Here is a 15371-nt window from a genome sequence, read left to right as displayed (position 1 = left end):
TTTGCATACCAAAGATGACAATACCTATATCTATTCTCGTTTTTATGCCTAGCTAGGGGCGTTAAACGATAGCGCTTGTTGGGAGCACTGTTTAAGAAATCGGCCGATTCGCCGATTAATCGGCCGATTAATCGCTACTTGGGGTGTGGCCGCTAAGATAAGGCCATACCGTCGACATTAATCTGTTGGGCCGATTTATCGGCCTGACAACCGATTTATCGCGAATATTCTGATTAATCGGTATGGGCCCCTCTGTACAGAAACCTCAATATGGGCCTCCCTTCCCCCGCAAACCACAAAACATTGCCACTCGATAGGGTTTCCTGTCCACACCGCCGCCATGTTCCCCATCCACACTGCCGCCTCCACCTTCCCGATCCACACTGCCGTCGCCACCCTGCTTGGCTCCGGCGGCCGGAGCTAGCACCGCTGTTGCTGCCCGTCCTCTGGATCTCCTCCTCCACTCCTCTTCCCCAACACCCCATTCACCTACGACCTCTCCATCTTCCCGCAGCTAGCAGGCAGCAGCAGGAGAGCATCGCCAGGATCCCGACGCCCGGCAGTGGGGCATCTTGCCGCCGCCACCACTTCCGCCGTTCCTGCCTGACGTCCGACGCCCTACGGTCGCGGCATCTCGCGGCAGCCACCACGCACTCCCTTCCTACAGGAGCACGCCCGACGGCCGGAGCATCCCGCAGCCGCCACCACGTCCGCCCTTCCTCCAGGAGAGCAGAGCACCGCGACCCCTTCCTCTACTCCCGTCCCTCCAGGAGCATCTCGTCGCCACCACCACTTCCTGCAACAGCACACTGCACACGGCACCATCTCTGCCACTCCCTCCTCCGGCAGCAAGGAGGACAACTCTGCTCCTTCCAGTGTAATGCAAATTGCAAGACTGGACTCTCTCATGCAGCACATCAGCAGGGCATTTTTTCTTTCTTTTTGCTGTTTTTTAGTTTTGTTTGTGCAAGATAAATTTAGATGTTGATGTGTAGATGTGTAGATGGCTAGATGCTAATGTAGATCAATAGAATAGATGTTGCTGCTCCTGCCCTTTGATTTAAGTCTAAATGTCTAATACATGTTGTTGCTGCCCTTTGATTTAAGTCGTTGTAGATGAATAGATGCTACAATTCTTTGATAATTTGGTATTGTAGATTTGTAGAGCTTGTTGTGTAGTGCTGCTAATAAAGTAATAGATGTTGCTGCCCTTGTGATGTTTGTAGATGTCCGCTTCTGGTACTTCAGAGGTTGCAAGTTACAAACGTAAGAGGAACTCAGATGACATGGCTTGGGAATTTGCTGTGCTGATTGATCCAGATGATCTGCAAAGAGTCAAGTGCATTCTTTGTGGAAAAGAGATGTCAGGAGGGGTGACTAGGATGAAGCAACACATAGCTGGAATTAAAGGGACAGTAACAAGTTGTTTGCAAGCCACACTAGATCAGAAAGCTCGATGTAAGGTTGCACATGAGGCACCAAAGAAGAGGAAGAAGGAAAAGCAAAAACAAGAGGAAGAAGTAGGAGCTTTGGTGACCATAGAGGCCAATGAAAATGAGGATGATCAAGAAGAGCTCAATGAAGTTGGCAAAGGTGATCCGAAGAAGGGGCCTATGGATCAATATCTTGCTCCAATCGACCCTTCGATCCCGTTGAACATGATGAAATTTCAGCGGAATATTAATGATAGTGTTGATAAGGAGAGAAGCTACCGAGTAGGGCAATATTTGGCTAGATGGATGTACAAAAAGAATGTACCCTTTAATGCTATAAATGATGATGACTTCAAACAGTTTTGTGAGGCTCTTGGTCATTATGGTCCTTATTGGAAGCAACCTTCACAATATATGATTCGAGAGAAGATGTTGTTGCAAATTTGCTCTCATTCATTGTTTTTCAAATTTTCATCATGTGCTTGTGTGCTGGTTGTTATGTTTTGATTATTGTGTTTTGCAATGATGTTTTGTAGGGGCTGAAAATGTTGTGCAAATAGTCATGGATAATGCATCAAACAACATGGGAGCAAAGGCGATGTTGAAAAGTAAAAGTCCCAAGATATTTTGGACCTCATGTGCAACTCACACAATCAACTTGATGGTAGAAGCAATTGGGAAGTTGAAACAGTTTGCTCCTACAATAACCAAAGCCAAGGAGATGACATGTTTCCTTTATGCACATCATGCGACCTTGGCATTGATGAGGCACCATACAAAAAAGAGAGACATTGTTAGGCCGGGAGTAACTAGATTTGCTTCGGCATTTCTCACCTTGCAAAGTCTTGCTGCTAAGAGGAAGCAACTAACGGATATGTGTTGTAGTCCCACTTGGGAAGATTGCAAACACACAAGAACAAAGAAAGGGAAGGTGGCTCATGCCACAATAATGAGTAGGGCATTTTGGAAAAATGTGTCTCTTTGCATCAAGGTATGGTTAGATGAACCACAAATTTTGTCTTGTTTCATCGTGTCTCATCATGCCACAATAGTTAAATACTAATGTTGTGCTTTTCTATGTTTTATGTTGGAATGCAAGGTTTTCGAGCCTTTGGTGAAGTTACTTCGGTTGGCTGATAGTGATGGGCAGTTCATGGCCTCTATGTATGGACAAATAATAGAAACAAAGAAGGCAATAATGCTTGTGGTTGAAAGTTTGGAGAAGGATTACAAGGTGATCACAACAGCCATGGAGAGCAAGATGAATGGGAGGCTAGATACGATATTGCACATGGCAGCATATGCCTTGAATCCTTATTATAGCTATACTACTGCAAGCATCTTTACTGATGTAGAAGTCATGTCTGGGTTGATGGAGGCTATTGAACAATTTTATCATGGTGATGATGACAAGCAGGATAAAGCGCTTAACACAGACTTGCCCAAGTTTAAGAAGAAGGAAGGCATGTTTGGGAAGGTGGCTGCCACAAGAGCCATTACCAATCAAAATTACAATGTCGGTAAGCTTGTTCTCAATGATAATTTTGCCATATTGCATCTCTGGAAGTTTTGGGATGGTGCATTATAGTTTCAATTTTCTATGAATGTAGGGAGTGGTGGGCAACATATGGACTACAAACTCCTACCTTGATGCACGTGCCTTTGAGGATACTCAACTTGACCACAAGTTCATCCGGATGTGAAAGAAATTGGAGCGTTTTTGAACAAGTAATTCTCAACTTGCAAATACTCAAATCTGACCCTTCTTTGTTTTTGACAAGATGTGAATCTCTAAGCTTCACTTTGCAATTTGTAGGTAGATGCAAAGAGGAGAAATAAACTAGATGTGCGTCATAGGGACGATCTAGTTTATATTCAATTCAATGGAAGAATGCTAGACAAGCGAAAGAAGTACTCATCATCTTGTGATGTCCTCCTTGGTGAAGATGCTTCCACAGCCCAAGATTGGATATGTGAATATGCTTACATTGATGATGAGATGGGGGAAACCGAAGATGACAATGCAATGGAGCCTCGTAGAAGTCAAAGGGTGAGAGAACTACATGAAGTGGAAGAGTTCATTTCCGATGATGAAGATGACATTGTGCCTATCAATGAGGATGAGATAGAGTTCGAGTCTGATGATGATGTGGTTGGGAATGGGATAGAACAAACCAGTGACAATGGTGAGGCAGACCGTATGGAACCTTGAATCCTATGCCAATGAAAATGTCTTATGCTTGCTAGCAGCCTAGTACTTTATTTTGGACTTTTGGTTGTCAGTTGTGAGAATCAAAGAGCAAAGGAAGGACTATGTGCTGATTGGCATTTGGCTGTGTGCTACTGCTAGCAAAAGTAAAGTAGCAAGAAACTATGTTATTTATGTTTTCTGATGACCTTGTTAAACTTGTTTGAACTTCGAACTATTCTGGACCTTCTTCTGTATTTGCTTGCAAAGCAGCAAGACTATTATATGCACTACTGTACTGTACTGTTTTCAACTATTAAGTGTATCTGCCATGTAATATTTATTATATATGCACTCTTTGAGACATGCCAAAACAGTACATGTGCTGCTGTAGTGTTGTCCTACTTACTATCATATGCACTGCTGTAGTATGAATTGCTGCCCTATTTGAATTTTGGAACATGCAAAAAAGGGCATGTGCTATTATTATATATTGATGTTGTGTTCTGTAGTATTGTCATATTTAAAGGCATGCTGTTTTACTGAAGATTGTATCTTTTTTATCTTATCAGTGCTTGAAACCTATGACTTGTAAAAAGAACTAACAGATTAATAGTCCACCGATAAAATTGATTAATCGTCTGATTTCCCGATTAATCTCTTATCTCCAGCCGACCGAGACGATAACGATAAGCGATATCCCAAACAGTGGTTGGGAGGCAACCCAATTTTATTTTTGTTTCTTGCTTTTTGTTTCTGTTTAGTAATAAATAATTCATCTACCCTCTTGTTAGATGTGGTTTTATGTTTTAATTAGTATTTGTGCCAAGTTAAACCTATAGGATCTTCTTGGATAACAATTATTTGATCTTGCTGAAAAAGTCAGAAACTTACTGCTCACGAAAACAATTGTTAAAAATCACCAGAACGTGATAAAATACTGATTCCAATTGAAGTAGATCAATAAAAAAATTATTTAGGTCGTCCTATTTTGGCAGAATTTTGAGTTAAAGAAAGTTTGCGTTTGATACAGATTACTACAGACTGTTCTTTTTTTGACAGATTCTGTTTTTCGTGTGTTGTTTGCTTATTTTGATGAATCTATGGCTAGTATCGGGGGTATGAACCATAGAGAAGTTGGAATACAGTAGGTTTAACACCAATATAAATAAAGAATGAGATCATTACAGTACCTTAAAGTGGTGATTTGTTTTCTTATACTAACGGAGCTCATGAGATTTTCTGTTGAGTTTTGTGTTGTGAAGTTTTCATGTTTTTGGGTAAAGATTTGATGGATTATGGAATAAGGAGTGGCAAGAGCCTAAGCTTGGGGATGCCCAAGTCACCCCAAGGTAAAATTCAAGGACAACCGAAAGCCTAAGCTTGGGGATGCCCCGGAAGGCATCCCATCTTTCGTCTTTGTCTATCGGTAACTTTACTTGAGGCTATATTTTTATTCACCACATGATGTGTGTTTTGCTTGGAGCGTCTTGTATGATTTGAGTCTTTGCTTTTTAGTTTACCACAATCATCCTTGCTGTACACACTTTTGGGAGAGACACACATGAATCAGAATTTATTAGAATACTCTATGTGCTTCACTTATATCTTTTGAGCTAGATAATTTTGCTCTAGTGCTTCGCTTATATCTTTTAGAGCACGGTGGTGGTTTTATTTTATAGAAATTGTTGATCTCTCATGCTTCACTTAAATTATTTTGAGAGTCCTATAAAACAGCATGGTAATTTGCTTTGGCTATAAAATTAGTCCTAATATGATAGGCATCCAAGATGGGTATAATAAAAACTTTCATATAGAGTGAAGGAAATATGGCCTAGAGGCAATAATAAAGTTATTATTTATTTCCTCATATCATGATAAATGTTTATTATTCATGCTAGAATTGTATTAACCAGAAACATAATACATGTGTGAATACATAGACATAGTGTCACTAGTATGCCTCTACTTGACTAGCTCGTTGATCAAAGATGGTTGAGTTTCCCAGCCATAGACATGAGTTGTCATTTGATTAACGGGATCACATCATTAGGAGAATGATGTGATTGACTTGACCCATTCCGATAGCTTAGCACTTGATCGTTTAGTTTACTGCTATTGCTTTCTTCACGACTTATACATGTTCCTATGACTATGAGATTATGCAACTCCCGATTACCGAAGGAACACTTTGTGTGCTACCAAACGTCACAACGTAACTGGGTGATTATAAAGGTGATCTACAAGTGTCTCCGATGGTACTTGTTGAGTTGGCATAGATCGAGACTAGGATTTGTCACTCCGATTGTTGGAGAGGTATCTCTGGGCCCTCTCGGTAATGCACATCACAATAAGCCTTGCAAGCAATGTGACTAATGAGTTAGTTATGGGATGATGCATTACGTAACGAGTAAAGAGACTTGCCGGTAACGAGATTGAGCTAGGTATTGAGATACCGACGATCGAATCTCGGGCAAGTAACATACCGATGACAAAGGGAACAACGTATGTTGTTATGCGGTTTGACCGATAAAGATCTTCGTAGAATATGTAGGAGCCAATATGAGCATCCAGGTTCCGCTATCGGTTATTGACCGGAGACGTGTCTCAGTCATGTCTACATAGTTCTCGAACCCGTAGGGTCCGCACACTTAAAGTTCGGTGACGATTGGTATTATGAGTTTTTGTGTTTTGATGTACTGAAGGTAGTTCGGAGTCCCGGATATGATAATGGACATGACGAGGAGTCTCGAAATGGCCGAGACGTAAAGATCGATATATTGGACGACTATATTCGGACACCGGAAGTGTTCCGGGTGGTTTTAGAGAAACCCGGAGTGCCAGAGGGTTACCGGAACCCCCCGGGAGAAATAGTGGGCCTTATGGGCCTTAGTGGAGAGAGAGAGGGCTGGCCTAGGGCAGGCCGCGCGCCCCTCCCCCTCTGGTCCGAATTGGACTAGGAGAGGGGGGGCGGCGCCCCCTTTCCTTCTCCCTCTCCCCCTTCCTTTCCCCCTCCTAGTAGGAGTAGGAAAGAGGGGAGTCCTACTCCTACTAGGAGGAGGACTCCTCCTCCTGCCGCGCCCACAAGGGGCCGGCCAGCCTCCCCCATGCTCCTTTATATACGGGGGCAGGGGGGCAGCTCTAGACACACAAGTTGATCTGTTGATCTTTCCCAGCCGTGTGCGGTGCCCCCCTCCACCATAATCCACCTCGATCATATCGTAGCGGTGCTTAGGCGAAGCCCTGCGTCGGTAGCATCATCATCACCGTTGAAAAGGATCGAGATGGACCTAGAGGGGGGGTGAATAGGTACAACTATAAATTTTAATTGTTACTTAGCAATTTTAGGCAATAATGCGGAATATGAAAGTGAGCCTAACAATTGCAAGTGAAGTACTAAGAGCTAAGCAAGCAAACACAAAGTGATATAAGTAAGTGCTAAGAGACAAGTAACCACAAGTAGAGAGTTAGAGTTAGGGATAACCGCAACTCTGGGAGACGAGGATGTATGCCGACGTTCACTTCCTTGGAGGGAAGCTAAGTCACCGTTAGAGAGGTGGATGTTACCACGAAGGCACACCAACGCCACGAAGGCTCACCCTATTCTCCCTTTGAGACAACACCACGGAGGCGTTTCTCAACCACTAGTGGTAGACCTTGGGGTGTCTCCAAACCCTCACAAAATTTTCCGGGGGTAATCACAAAGGTCGATTCCTCTCCGAAAGACTCCTACCGCCTAGGAGTCTCCAACCTCCAAGAGTAACAAGAACGATGGGGAAAAGCTCAATACTTGCTCAAATCACGAATTCCTTGGGTGCAAAGAAGGGGAAGGAGTGGATCTATCACTTGATTGGAGAACTTCTCTCAAATTTTCCCAAATCACATGGGGATCTAGGATTTGGTGTAGAGGATTGAGAGAGAGAGAGAGTGAAAAGTGTTCTTGGCAAGCTCAAAGTGAATGGTCAACCTTCTCCCGGAAGAGGGAGAAGGCTATATATAGTGTCAGAGCAAAACAGACCGTTGAGCCACTTAAAGCTGACGGACGTCCGGTGGTTATAGGACGACCGGTGACACAGAGAGGACCGGATGTCCGGCCGGTCGTCCGGTGGCTGGAACACCAACCAGAGACACAGGTGTGGAAGGGGACGCACAGGCAGCGGACGTCCAGAAGGAGCCGGTCATGGAGCCCGGACGTCCAGTGTTGTCGGAAATCCGTTAATTTTAGTTCTGTTGACGTGCACCGGAAATCCGGAGATGAGCGGACGTCCGGTGACCAGACGTCCGGTGTGATCGTTCTTCCGCTAATATTAGTTTTGTGAAGATTTACCGGACGACTGGAGAGGGTCGGATGTCTGGTTGGTTGAGAGAGGCCGGACGTCCATAGACTTCGGACGTCCGGTGGTAGTTGGACCTATTAGCTAAGAAACATACTACCATTTGTGCACAAGTTAGAGGAAGAATTTTGAGATGGTATGAGAGGGAATTTTGTGGGTTTGAGCAAGTTCTTTCGCGAAATCCAACGATCCCCTCTTAATAGTGTGGGATCCCTATACTCAAGAACAAACCGAAAATAAGGAGCCGAAGCTTTTTATCTTTGTCTTGTGTCTCTGCTCTTGAGTGATATATGTATATATATATATATATATATATGTTTTATGTCCGTAGTCATGATCCACACACACATAGCCCTTGAGACATAATCCCGAGAAATACTCGATAAACATGATTAGTCCCAACATGCATGTTGTCATCAACATCAAAATATGATTAAGGGCATGATTTCACTTTCAATCCCCCCCTTTTTGGTAGTTAATGACAACATACATGCACTTTCTAGAATAAAGCTTGAATATCGAAAGAATTTGAAAAACATTGAATATCGAAGGATTTGTTGTGGAGCTCCCCCTCAATATGTGCAATAACTAATAGATAAGAGCATGAAGAGAGCTCCCCCTCAATATGATACCAACACAACCGAAACTCATACACAAGATAATCAAGATAACATCAGCTTTAGAATAGGCTCCACAAAGATTCCACACTCATAGCATATAGCATAAATCGATACAAACATATCATAAGTTCGATAACAGCAACATATCATCATAAGTTCGATAATAGCAACATATCACATAAATAAGTGCCTACTCCCCCTTGGCAGCAAATACCCAAAAAAGGGGGTGTCATAACAGCATCAAAGAGCATCATCGTCAACATCATCATCATGAGCACCACTACCACCAACCTCATCAAGGAAGTCAGCCCACTCAGGACCCGAAGGGAAACCGAAGTCAGAAGGTGGAACATCAGGAAGACGTTCATCGTCACTCACATCGTAAACTCTGGAGTCTCTCAGACGAGCCTTCAGAGCATTCTTGGAGGTGACCAAGCGTGTGACAACGTTGTGATTTTGGGAGCAATGAAAGGTAAACATCTTCATCATGGCAAAGTGAGCCTTGCCAAGGAAACGAGAGATGCGACGAAAAGGTGCAGAGCCGGAAGAAGTAGACCGAGTGGTGGGAGGAGGAACACTAGCCGGAGTGCGACGAGCAGGAGCAGAAGAGTCCTTGGGAACCCAATCATCCGCCATGTGAGGTGGAATGACCCACCGTTCATGCAAGTGAGTGCGGGCAATGGGAAATGGAGCAACACTCTCGATAAATGCTTGAAGAAAGGGGGCATGAGGAAAGGCTCGCTTGTGTTGAAAACAAGCAAGACGAATCTCATGCCATAGAAAATGAGGGACATTTATCTTCCCCTTTGGAGACTCATAGAGACGATGCATGAGATCAATGCAGTAGCTATTACATGACCCCTTGTCACCCATCTTGGGATAAATGGTGCGAATGACACACTGATAAATGATGTAGAAAGGTGAGCGCCAAATTGAGACTTGGTTCAGGCCCTTTTGTTTCTCCTCATCAGTCATTTCACCGATGGGTTTTAGAAGATACACACAAACCTCTACGCCCTTGGGCCTATGGTGAGGGTCATCCTTATGGATTTTGAAGCCTATGTCAGGAAAACCAAGAGCAGCAACAAATTGATCATAGGATGCCGTGAGCATGGTGTCGGAGGTCATCCAAGTGACAGTTTTATTTGGACCAAAGTAACAAGTGGCATAGAATTGATGGATTGCAGCTTGGTTAAAATCATGCTGAAATTCAAATGGTGCGGCAAGATTGGATGACTCAATGAGCTCAATAGCTCCCGGATATTTCACCGGATGAGTACGGATATTACAAGGTGGCTTGATAGCCTATTACAAGTGTAGATTCTTTGTTCATTGCGATAGCAAAAAATCCCCAAGCAATATTTTGAGCTGTGCTCAGTGGGTGCCTATGTTTGAGTTGTTCTTTTGCAACACTCTCTTTGGCCCCGAATTAATTTGGCTTTGAGCCGATCAAGAGGTGTGACTATGGTTCGAATACGACCAAGCCCCCAAGTGATTTTTCTGGTGGCTTTGCGCCGATCAAGAGGTGTAGCTATGGTTCAAATACAACCAAGCCCCCAAGTGATTTTTATATAAAGCTTTATAAGCTGAATCAAGGTGTAAACCGGACGCCGCTTTATGAACAGAAGCCCCCATGTAACCACACATGATATAAGAAAAACAACAGATACCCCGCTTTAGCTGAGGCTCCGGTTTATTATATTGATCATAATATATACATTGTCATAACTATGTACATAAGCAGAGCCTATGGCTCAGGTGTAGTAAGGCCGAAGATGAGCGATATTCCATGGCCGGTGGGTCTCCTCCTCCGATTTATGTGAGTCTTTGTGCTCTCGAACATCTATAAGGTAGTATGACCCGTCATGCAGATTCTTGCTGACCACAAAGGGTCCTTCCCAAGGCGGGGATAACTTATGCATATATGTCTGATCCTGGATGAGTCGGAGCACCAGATCACCTTCTTGAAAAGTTCTGGTTCTAACCCGGCGGCTGTGATAACGACGCAGATCTTGCTGATAAATCATCGACCGGGCTGCTGCAATGTCACGCTCCTCGTCCAACAGGTCAAGTGCTTCCTGTCGTGCCTTCTCATTGTCAGCTTCAACATACGCCGCCACACGAGGCGAGTCATGACGGATGTCACTGGGGAGAACCGCCTCCGCTCCATAAACCATGAAAAAGGTGTGTAACCCGTGGATCTGTTGGGTGTGGTATTGATGCTCCATAACACAGAAGGTAACTCCTCCACCCAACAATCCGGCGTCCGTTGCAAAGGAACTATAAGCCGAGGTTTGATGCCTCTCAAGATCTCTTGATTGGCTCTCTCCGCTTGACCATTAGACTGGGGGTGAGCCACTGATGATACGTCAAGCCGGATGTGCTCACGTTGACAGAACTCCTTCATAGCACCTTTGGACAGATTGGTACCATTATCGGTTATAATACTGTGTGGAAAGCCAAACCGGAAAATCACCTTCTTGATGAATTGAACCGCTGTAGCTGCATCACACTTACTAACTGGTTCTGCCTCCACCCACTTAGTGAACTTATCAACCGCCACCAAATGGTGGGTCTTTTTATCCTTGGATCTCTTAAAGGGCCCAACCATATCTAGCCCCCAAGTCGCAAACGGCCAAGTGATTGGAATCATCCTCAATTCCTGGGCCGGAACATGGGCTCGACGTGAGAATTTCTGACAACTGTCGCATTTTTTCACCAAGTCTTCCGCATCAGCATGAGTCGTCAGCCAATAGAAGTCATGACGAAAAGCTTTTGCTACCAGGGACTTTGAACCGGCGTGGTGACCACAATCTCCTTCGTGGATCTCACGAAATTTCACGACCTTCTTTAGGAGATACACAACGCTGAAACGCCCCTGTCACACTGCAATGATGTAACTCTCCATTGATAATAGTCATGGACTTGGACCGCCGGATTATCTGCCTGGCCGAAGTTTCATCCTCTGGTAACTCGCCCCGGTTCATATACGCCAAATATGGAACCGTCCAATCCGGGATAACATGAAGAGCCGCCACCAACTGAGCGTTCGGATCAGGAACAGCCAAATCCTCTTCGCCGGGGAGCTTGATAGACGGATTATGCAGCACGTCTAGGAAGACATTGGGTGGAACCGGTTTACGTTGGGAACCCAAGCGGCTTAAAGCGTCCGCCGCTTCATTCTTCCGTCGGTCCACATGATCGACCTGATAACCTTTGAAGTGACCTGCAACAATATCCACCTCTCGACGATATGCTGCCATGAGTGGGTCCTTGGAATCCCAAGTACCAGACACTTGTTGAGCCACCAGATCTGAGTCACCGAAGCACTTAACTCGGCTTAGATTCATCCCTTTAGCCATCCGAAGACCATGGAGTAGAGCCTCATATTCAGCTGCATTGTTAGTGCAAGGGAACATTAAACGGAGAACATAACAAAACTTATCACCTCGTGGGGAAGTTAATACGACTCCAGCCCCCGAGCTCTCCAATTGCCTGGACCCATCAAAATGAATAGTCCAATAAGTATGATCCGGCTTCTCTTCTGACGCCTGTAGTTCTGTCCAGTCATTGATGAAATCCACAAGTGCCTGAGATTTGATCGCCGTCCGGGGCATATATTTTAACTCGTGAGGCCCAAGCTCAATAGCCCACTTAGCAATCCGGCCAGTTGCCTCCCTGTTTTGGATTAGATCCCCCAAAGGAGCAGAGCTGATCACAGTAATGGGGTGACCTTGGAAATATTGCTTAAGCTTCTGGCTTGCCATAAAAACTCCATACACCAGCTTCTGCCAATGTGGGTACCTTTGCTTGGACTCAATAAGTACCTCACTGATATAATAGACCGGCCGTTGAACCGGATACTCCTTTCCGGCCTCCTTGCGCTCCACCACAATAGCCACGCTAATAGCCTGGGCGTTAGCTGCCACATATAGCAACAATGGCTCTTTATCAACAGGATCAGCAAGAACCGGCGGATTAGCCAGCTGCCACTTTAAATCCTCAAATGCTTCATTGGCGGCGTCACTCCAGACGAAGTCATCCACTTTCTTCAGCATCTGATATAAAGGGATGGCCTTCTCACCAAGGTGACTGATAAACCGGCTCAAAGCGGCAATCCGGTCCTGCCAGGCGTTGAACATCATTGATACACTTTGGTTTAGCCAACGAAGTTATAGCCTTGATTTTCTCCGGATTAGCTTCAATGCCCCTGTTAGACACCAGAAAGCCCAAGAGTTTGCCTGCTGGTACACCGAAAACACACTTGGCCGGATTAAGCATCATTTTATAAACCCGGAGGTTATCAAAGGTCTCCTTCAAGTCATCTATCAATGTCTCCTTCTTTATGGATTTTACCACAATATCATCCACATAAGCATGAACATTGCGGCCGATCTGATCATGAAGACAATTCTGCACACAGCGCTGATAAGTCGCTTGGGCACTCTTGAGCCCAAAAGGCATAGACACATAGCAGAAGGCTCCGAAAGGAGTTATAAACGTTGTCTTCTCCTGGTCCTTAACTGCCATTTTGATCTGATGGTAACCAGAATATGCATCCAGAAAACTCAAACGCTCACAACCCGCCATCGCATCAATGATTTGATCAATACGAGGCAGGGCAAAAGGGTTTGCTGGACAGGCCTTGTTGAGATCTGTGTAGTCCACGCACATACGCCAAGTGCCATTCTTCTTAAGTACCAGGACCGGATTAGCCAACCATTCAGGATGAAATACTTCAACAATGAACCCAGCTGCCAAGAGCCTGGCTACCTCTTCACCAATAGCCTTGCGTCTTTCTTCATTGAACCGGCGAAGAAACTGCTTGACCGGTTTATACTTGGGATCGACATTCAGAGTGTGCTCAGCAAGTTCTCTCGGTACACCTGGCATGTCAGAAGGTTTCCATGCAAAGATGTCCCGATTCTCACGGATGAACTCGATGAACACGCTTTCCTATTTCGGATCCAAGTTAGCGCTGATGCTAAATTGGGTGGATGAATCGCCAGGAACAAAATAGACAAGCTTAGTCTCATCAGCCGATTTAAACTTCAAGGCCGGATCATGCTCTGTAGTTGGCTTTTTCAAAGAAGTCATATCCGCCGGATCAACATTGTCCTTATAGAACTTCAACTCCTCTGTTGCGCAAACCGACTCAGCATAAGCCGCATCACCCTCTTCACATTCTAAAGCGATTTTGCGGCTCCCATGAACCGTGATGGTCCCCTTATGACCCGGCATCTTGAGCTGCAGATAGACATAACAGGGCCTTGCCATGAACTTAGCATAAGCCGGCCGTCCAAACAGGGCATGATACGGGCTCTTGATTTTCACCACTTCAAAAGTCAATGTCTCTGACCTTGAATCATGCTCATCTCCAAAAGCCACCTCCAGAGCTATCTTACCGACCGGATATGCCAATTTACTAGGTACTACACCATGGAAGACTGTGTTGGATGGTTTAAGATTTTTATCTATTAACCCCATGCGACAGAAGGTTTCGTAATAAAGGATATTGATACTACTCCCTCCATCCATGAGTACCTTGGTGAACTTATAACCTCCAACCTGAGGCGCCACCACCAATGCCAGATGAGCCGGATTATCAACCCGGAGTGGATGATCCTCTCTACTCCACACGATCGGCTGCTCAGACCAGCGCAAGTAACGAGGCACCGCCGGTTCAACGGAATGCACTGCCCTTTTATGAAGTTTCTGATCACGCTTGCATAGACTAGTGGTGAAGACATGATACTGCCCACTATTCAACTGCTTCGGGTTGCTCTGGTAGCCCGACTGCTGCTGTTGCTGCTGATTGCCCTGATGATTATAACCACCTTGATTGCCCTGATTGCCTTGATTACCATGTCCGCTCTGATTACCATGAAAACCTGAACCGGAACTGCCTCCACCGTAACCCGGCCCATGAGATCCAGGGCCTGAACCGTTGCCCGGTCCGTGATCATACCAAAAAAGTCGGAATTTTTGAACTCCTGCATGATATAACAGTCTTTCCAGAGGTGCGTGGACGGTTTGTCCTCCGTCCCGTGCTTTGGGCAAGGCTGGTTTAACAGGTAAGACAAGCGCTCCGGATTAGGACTTGGTCCTCCACCATGCTGGGGCGGTTTACCCTTACGCCTCTAGCCTTTGTCCCGCGTGTTGGTATTAGCCACAAAATCTAAACTGTTATCCGCCTTACGCTTACCGTTGTTTCCATGACCAGCCGGGTTATGCTGCTGCCCCTTGGTGTTGCCACTCTTCTTCCCTTCCCTGTCTTGTCATCGTCAGACTCGGGGTCCTTGGTACTATCAGAGTCGGCATACTTTACCAGAGCTGCCATAAGTGTTCCCATGTCATTACAATGACGTTTGAGCCGTCTCAACTTCAACTTCAGAGGTGCAAACCGGCAATTGCCTTCCAATGTCAAAACTGCTGTATCAGCGTTGATGCGGTCCGATGAATGCAAAATCTCCGAAACCCGGCGCACCCAACGGGTTGTTGATTCTCCTTCCTCCTGGACGCAGGCAGCTAAGTCCACAATTGACATGGGTTGCTTGCATGTATCCTTGAAGTTCTGGATAAACCGGGCCCTTAATTCGGCCCATGACCCAATGGAGTTAGCCGGCAAGTTCTTCAGCCAAGTGCGGGTTGTCCCCTCCAGCATCATGATGGAGTATTTAGCACACGCCGCATCGTCCACATCCAGCATCTCCATTGCCATCTCATAGCTTTCAATCCATGACTCGGGGGATAAATCGGCGGTGTAATTCGGTACTTTACGTGGGCCCTTGAAATC

At 45.3% G+C, this 15371-nt stretch overlaps 1 protein-coding gene across 1 annotated transcript; it reads left to right on the top strand.

The window, feature by feature from the left end:
* Positions 1-607: 607 nt before the first annotated feature.
* Positions 608-3036, top strand: LOC109786542 (uncharacterized). Its single transcript, XM_045229687.2, has 4 exons — positions 608-877; positions 1227-1593; positions 1970-2424; positions 2533-3036. Exons 2-4 carry the CDS (start codon positions 1227-1229, stop codon positions 3019-3021), a joined length of 1311 nt encoding a protein of 436 aa, XP_045085622.2. The 5' UTR covers positions 608-877; the 3' UTR covers positions 3022-3036.
* Positions 3037-15371: the final 12335 nt, after the last annotated feature.

This window comes from Aegilops tauschii, chromosome 6, assembly GCF_002575655.3.
Source record: "Aegilops tauschii subsp. strangulata cultivar AL8/78 chromosome 6, Aet v6.0, whole genome shotgun sequence".
Classification (NCBI taxonomy): domain Eukaryota; kingdom Viridiplantae; phylum Streptophyta; class Magnoliopsida; order Poales; family Poaceae; genus Aegilops; species Aegilops tauschii.
This window is presented reverse-complemented; position numbering and strand designations above follow the sequence as displayed.

What these genes read in the sequence shown, in the direction of transcription:
- LOC109786542 (XM_045229687.2), top strand. Translation starts at nt 1,227, where the DNA reads ATGTCCGCTTCTGGTACTTCAGAGGTTGCAAGTTACAAACGTAAGAGG. An exon ending in GCTCAATGAAGTTGGCAAAG is followed by an intron (nt 1,594 to 1,969) that starts GTGATCCGAAGA and finishes GATGTTTTGTAG; the next exon opens with GGGCTGAAAATGTTGTGCAA. An exon ending in ATGTGTCTCTTTGCATCAAG is followed by an intron (nt 2,425 to 2,532) that starts GTATGGTTAGAT and finishes TTGGAATGCAAG; the next exon opens with GTTTTCGAGCCTTTGGTGAA.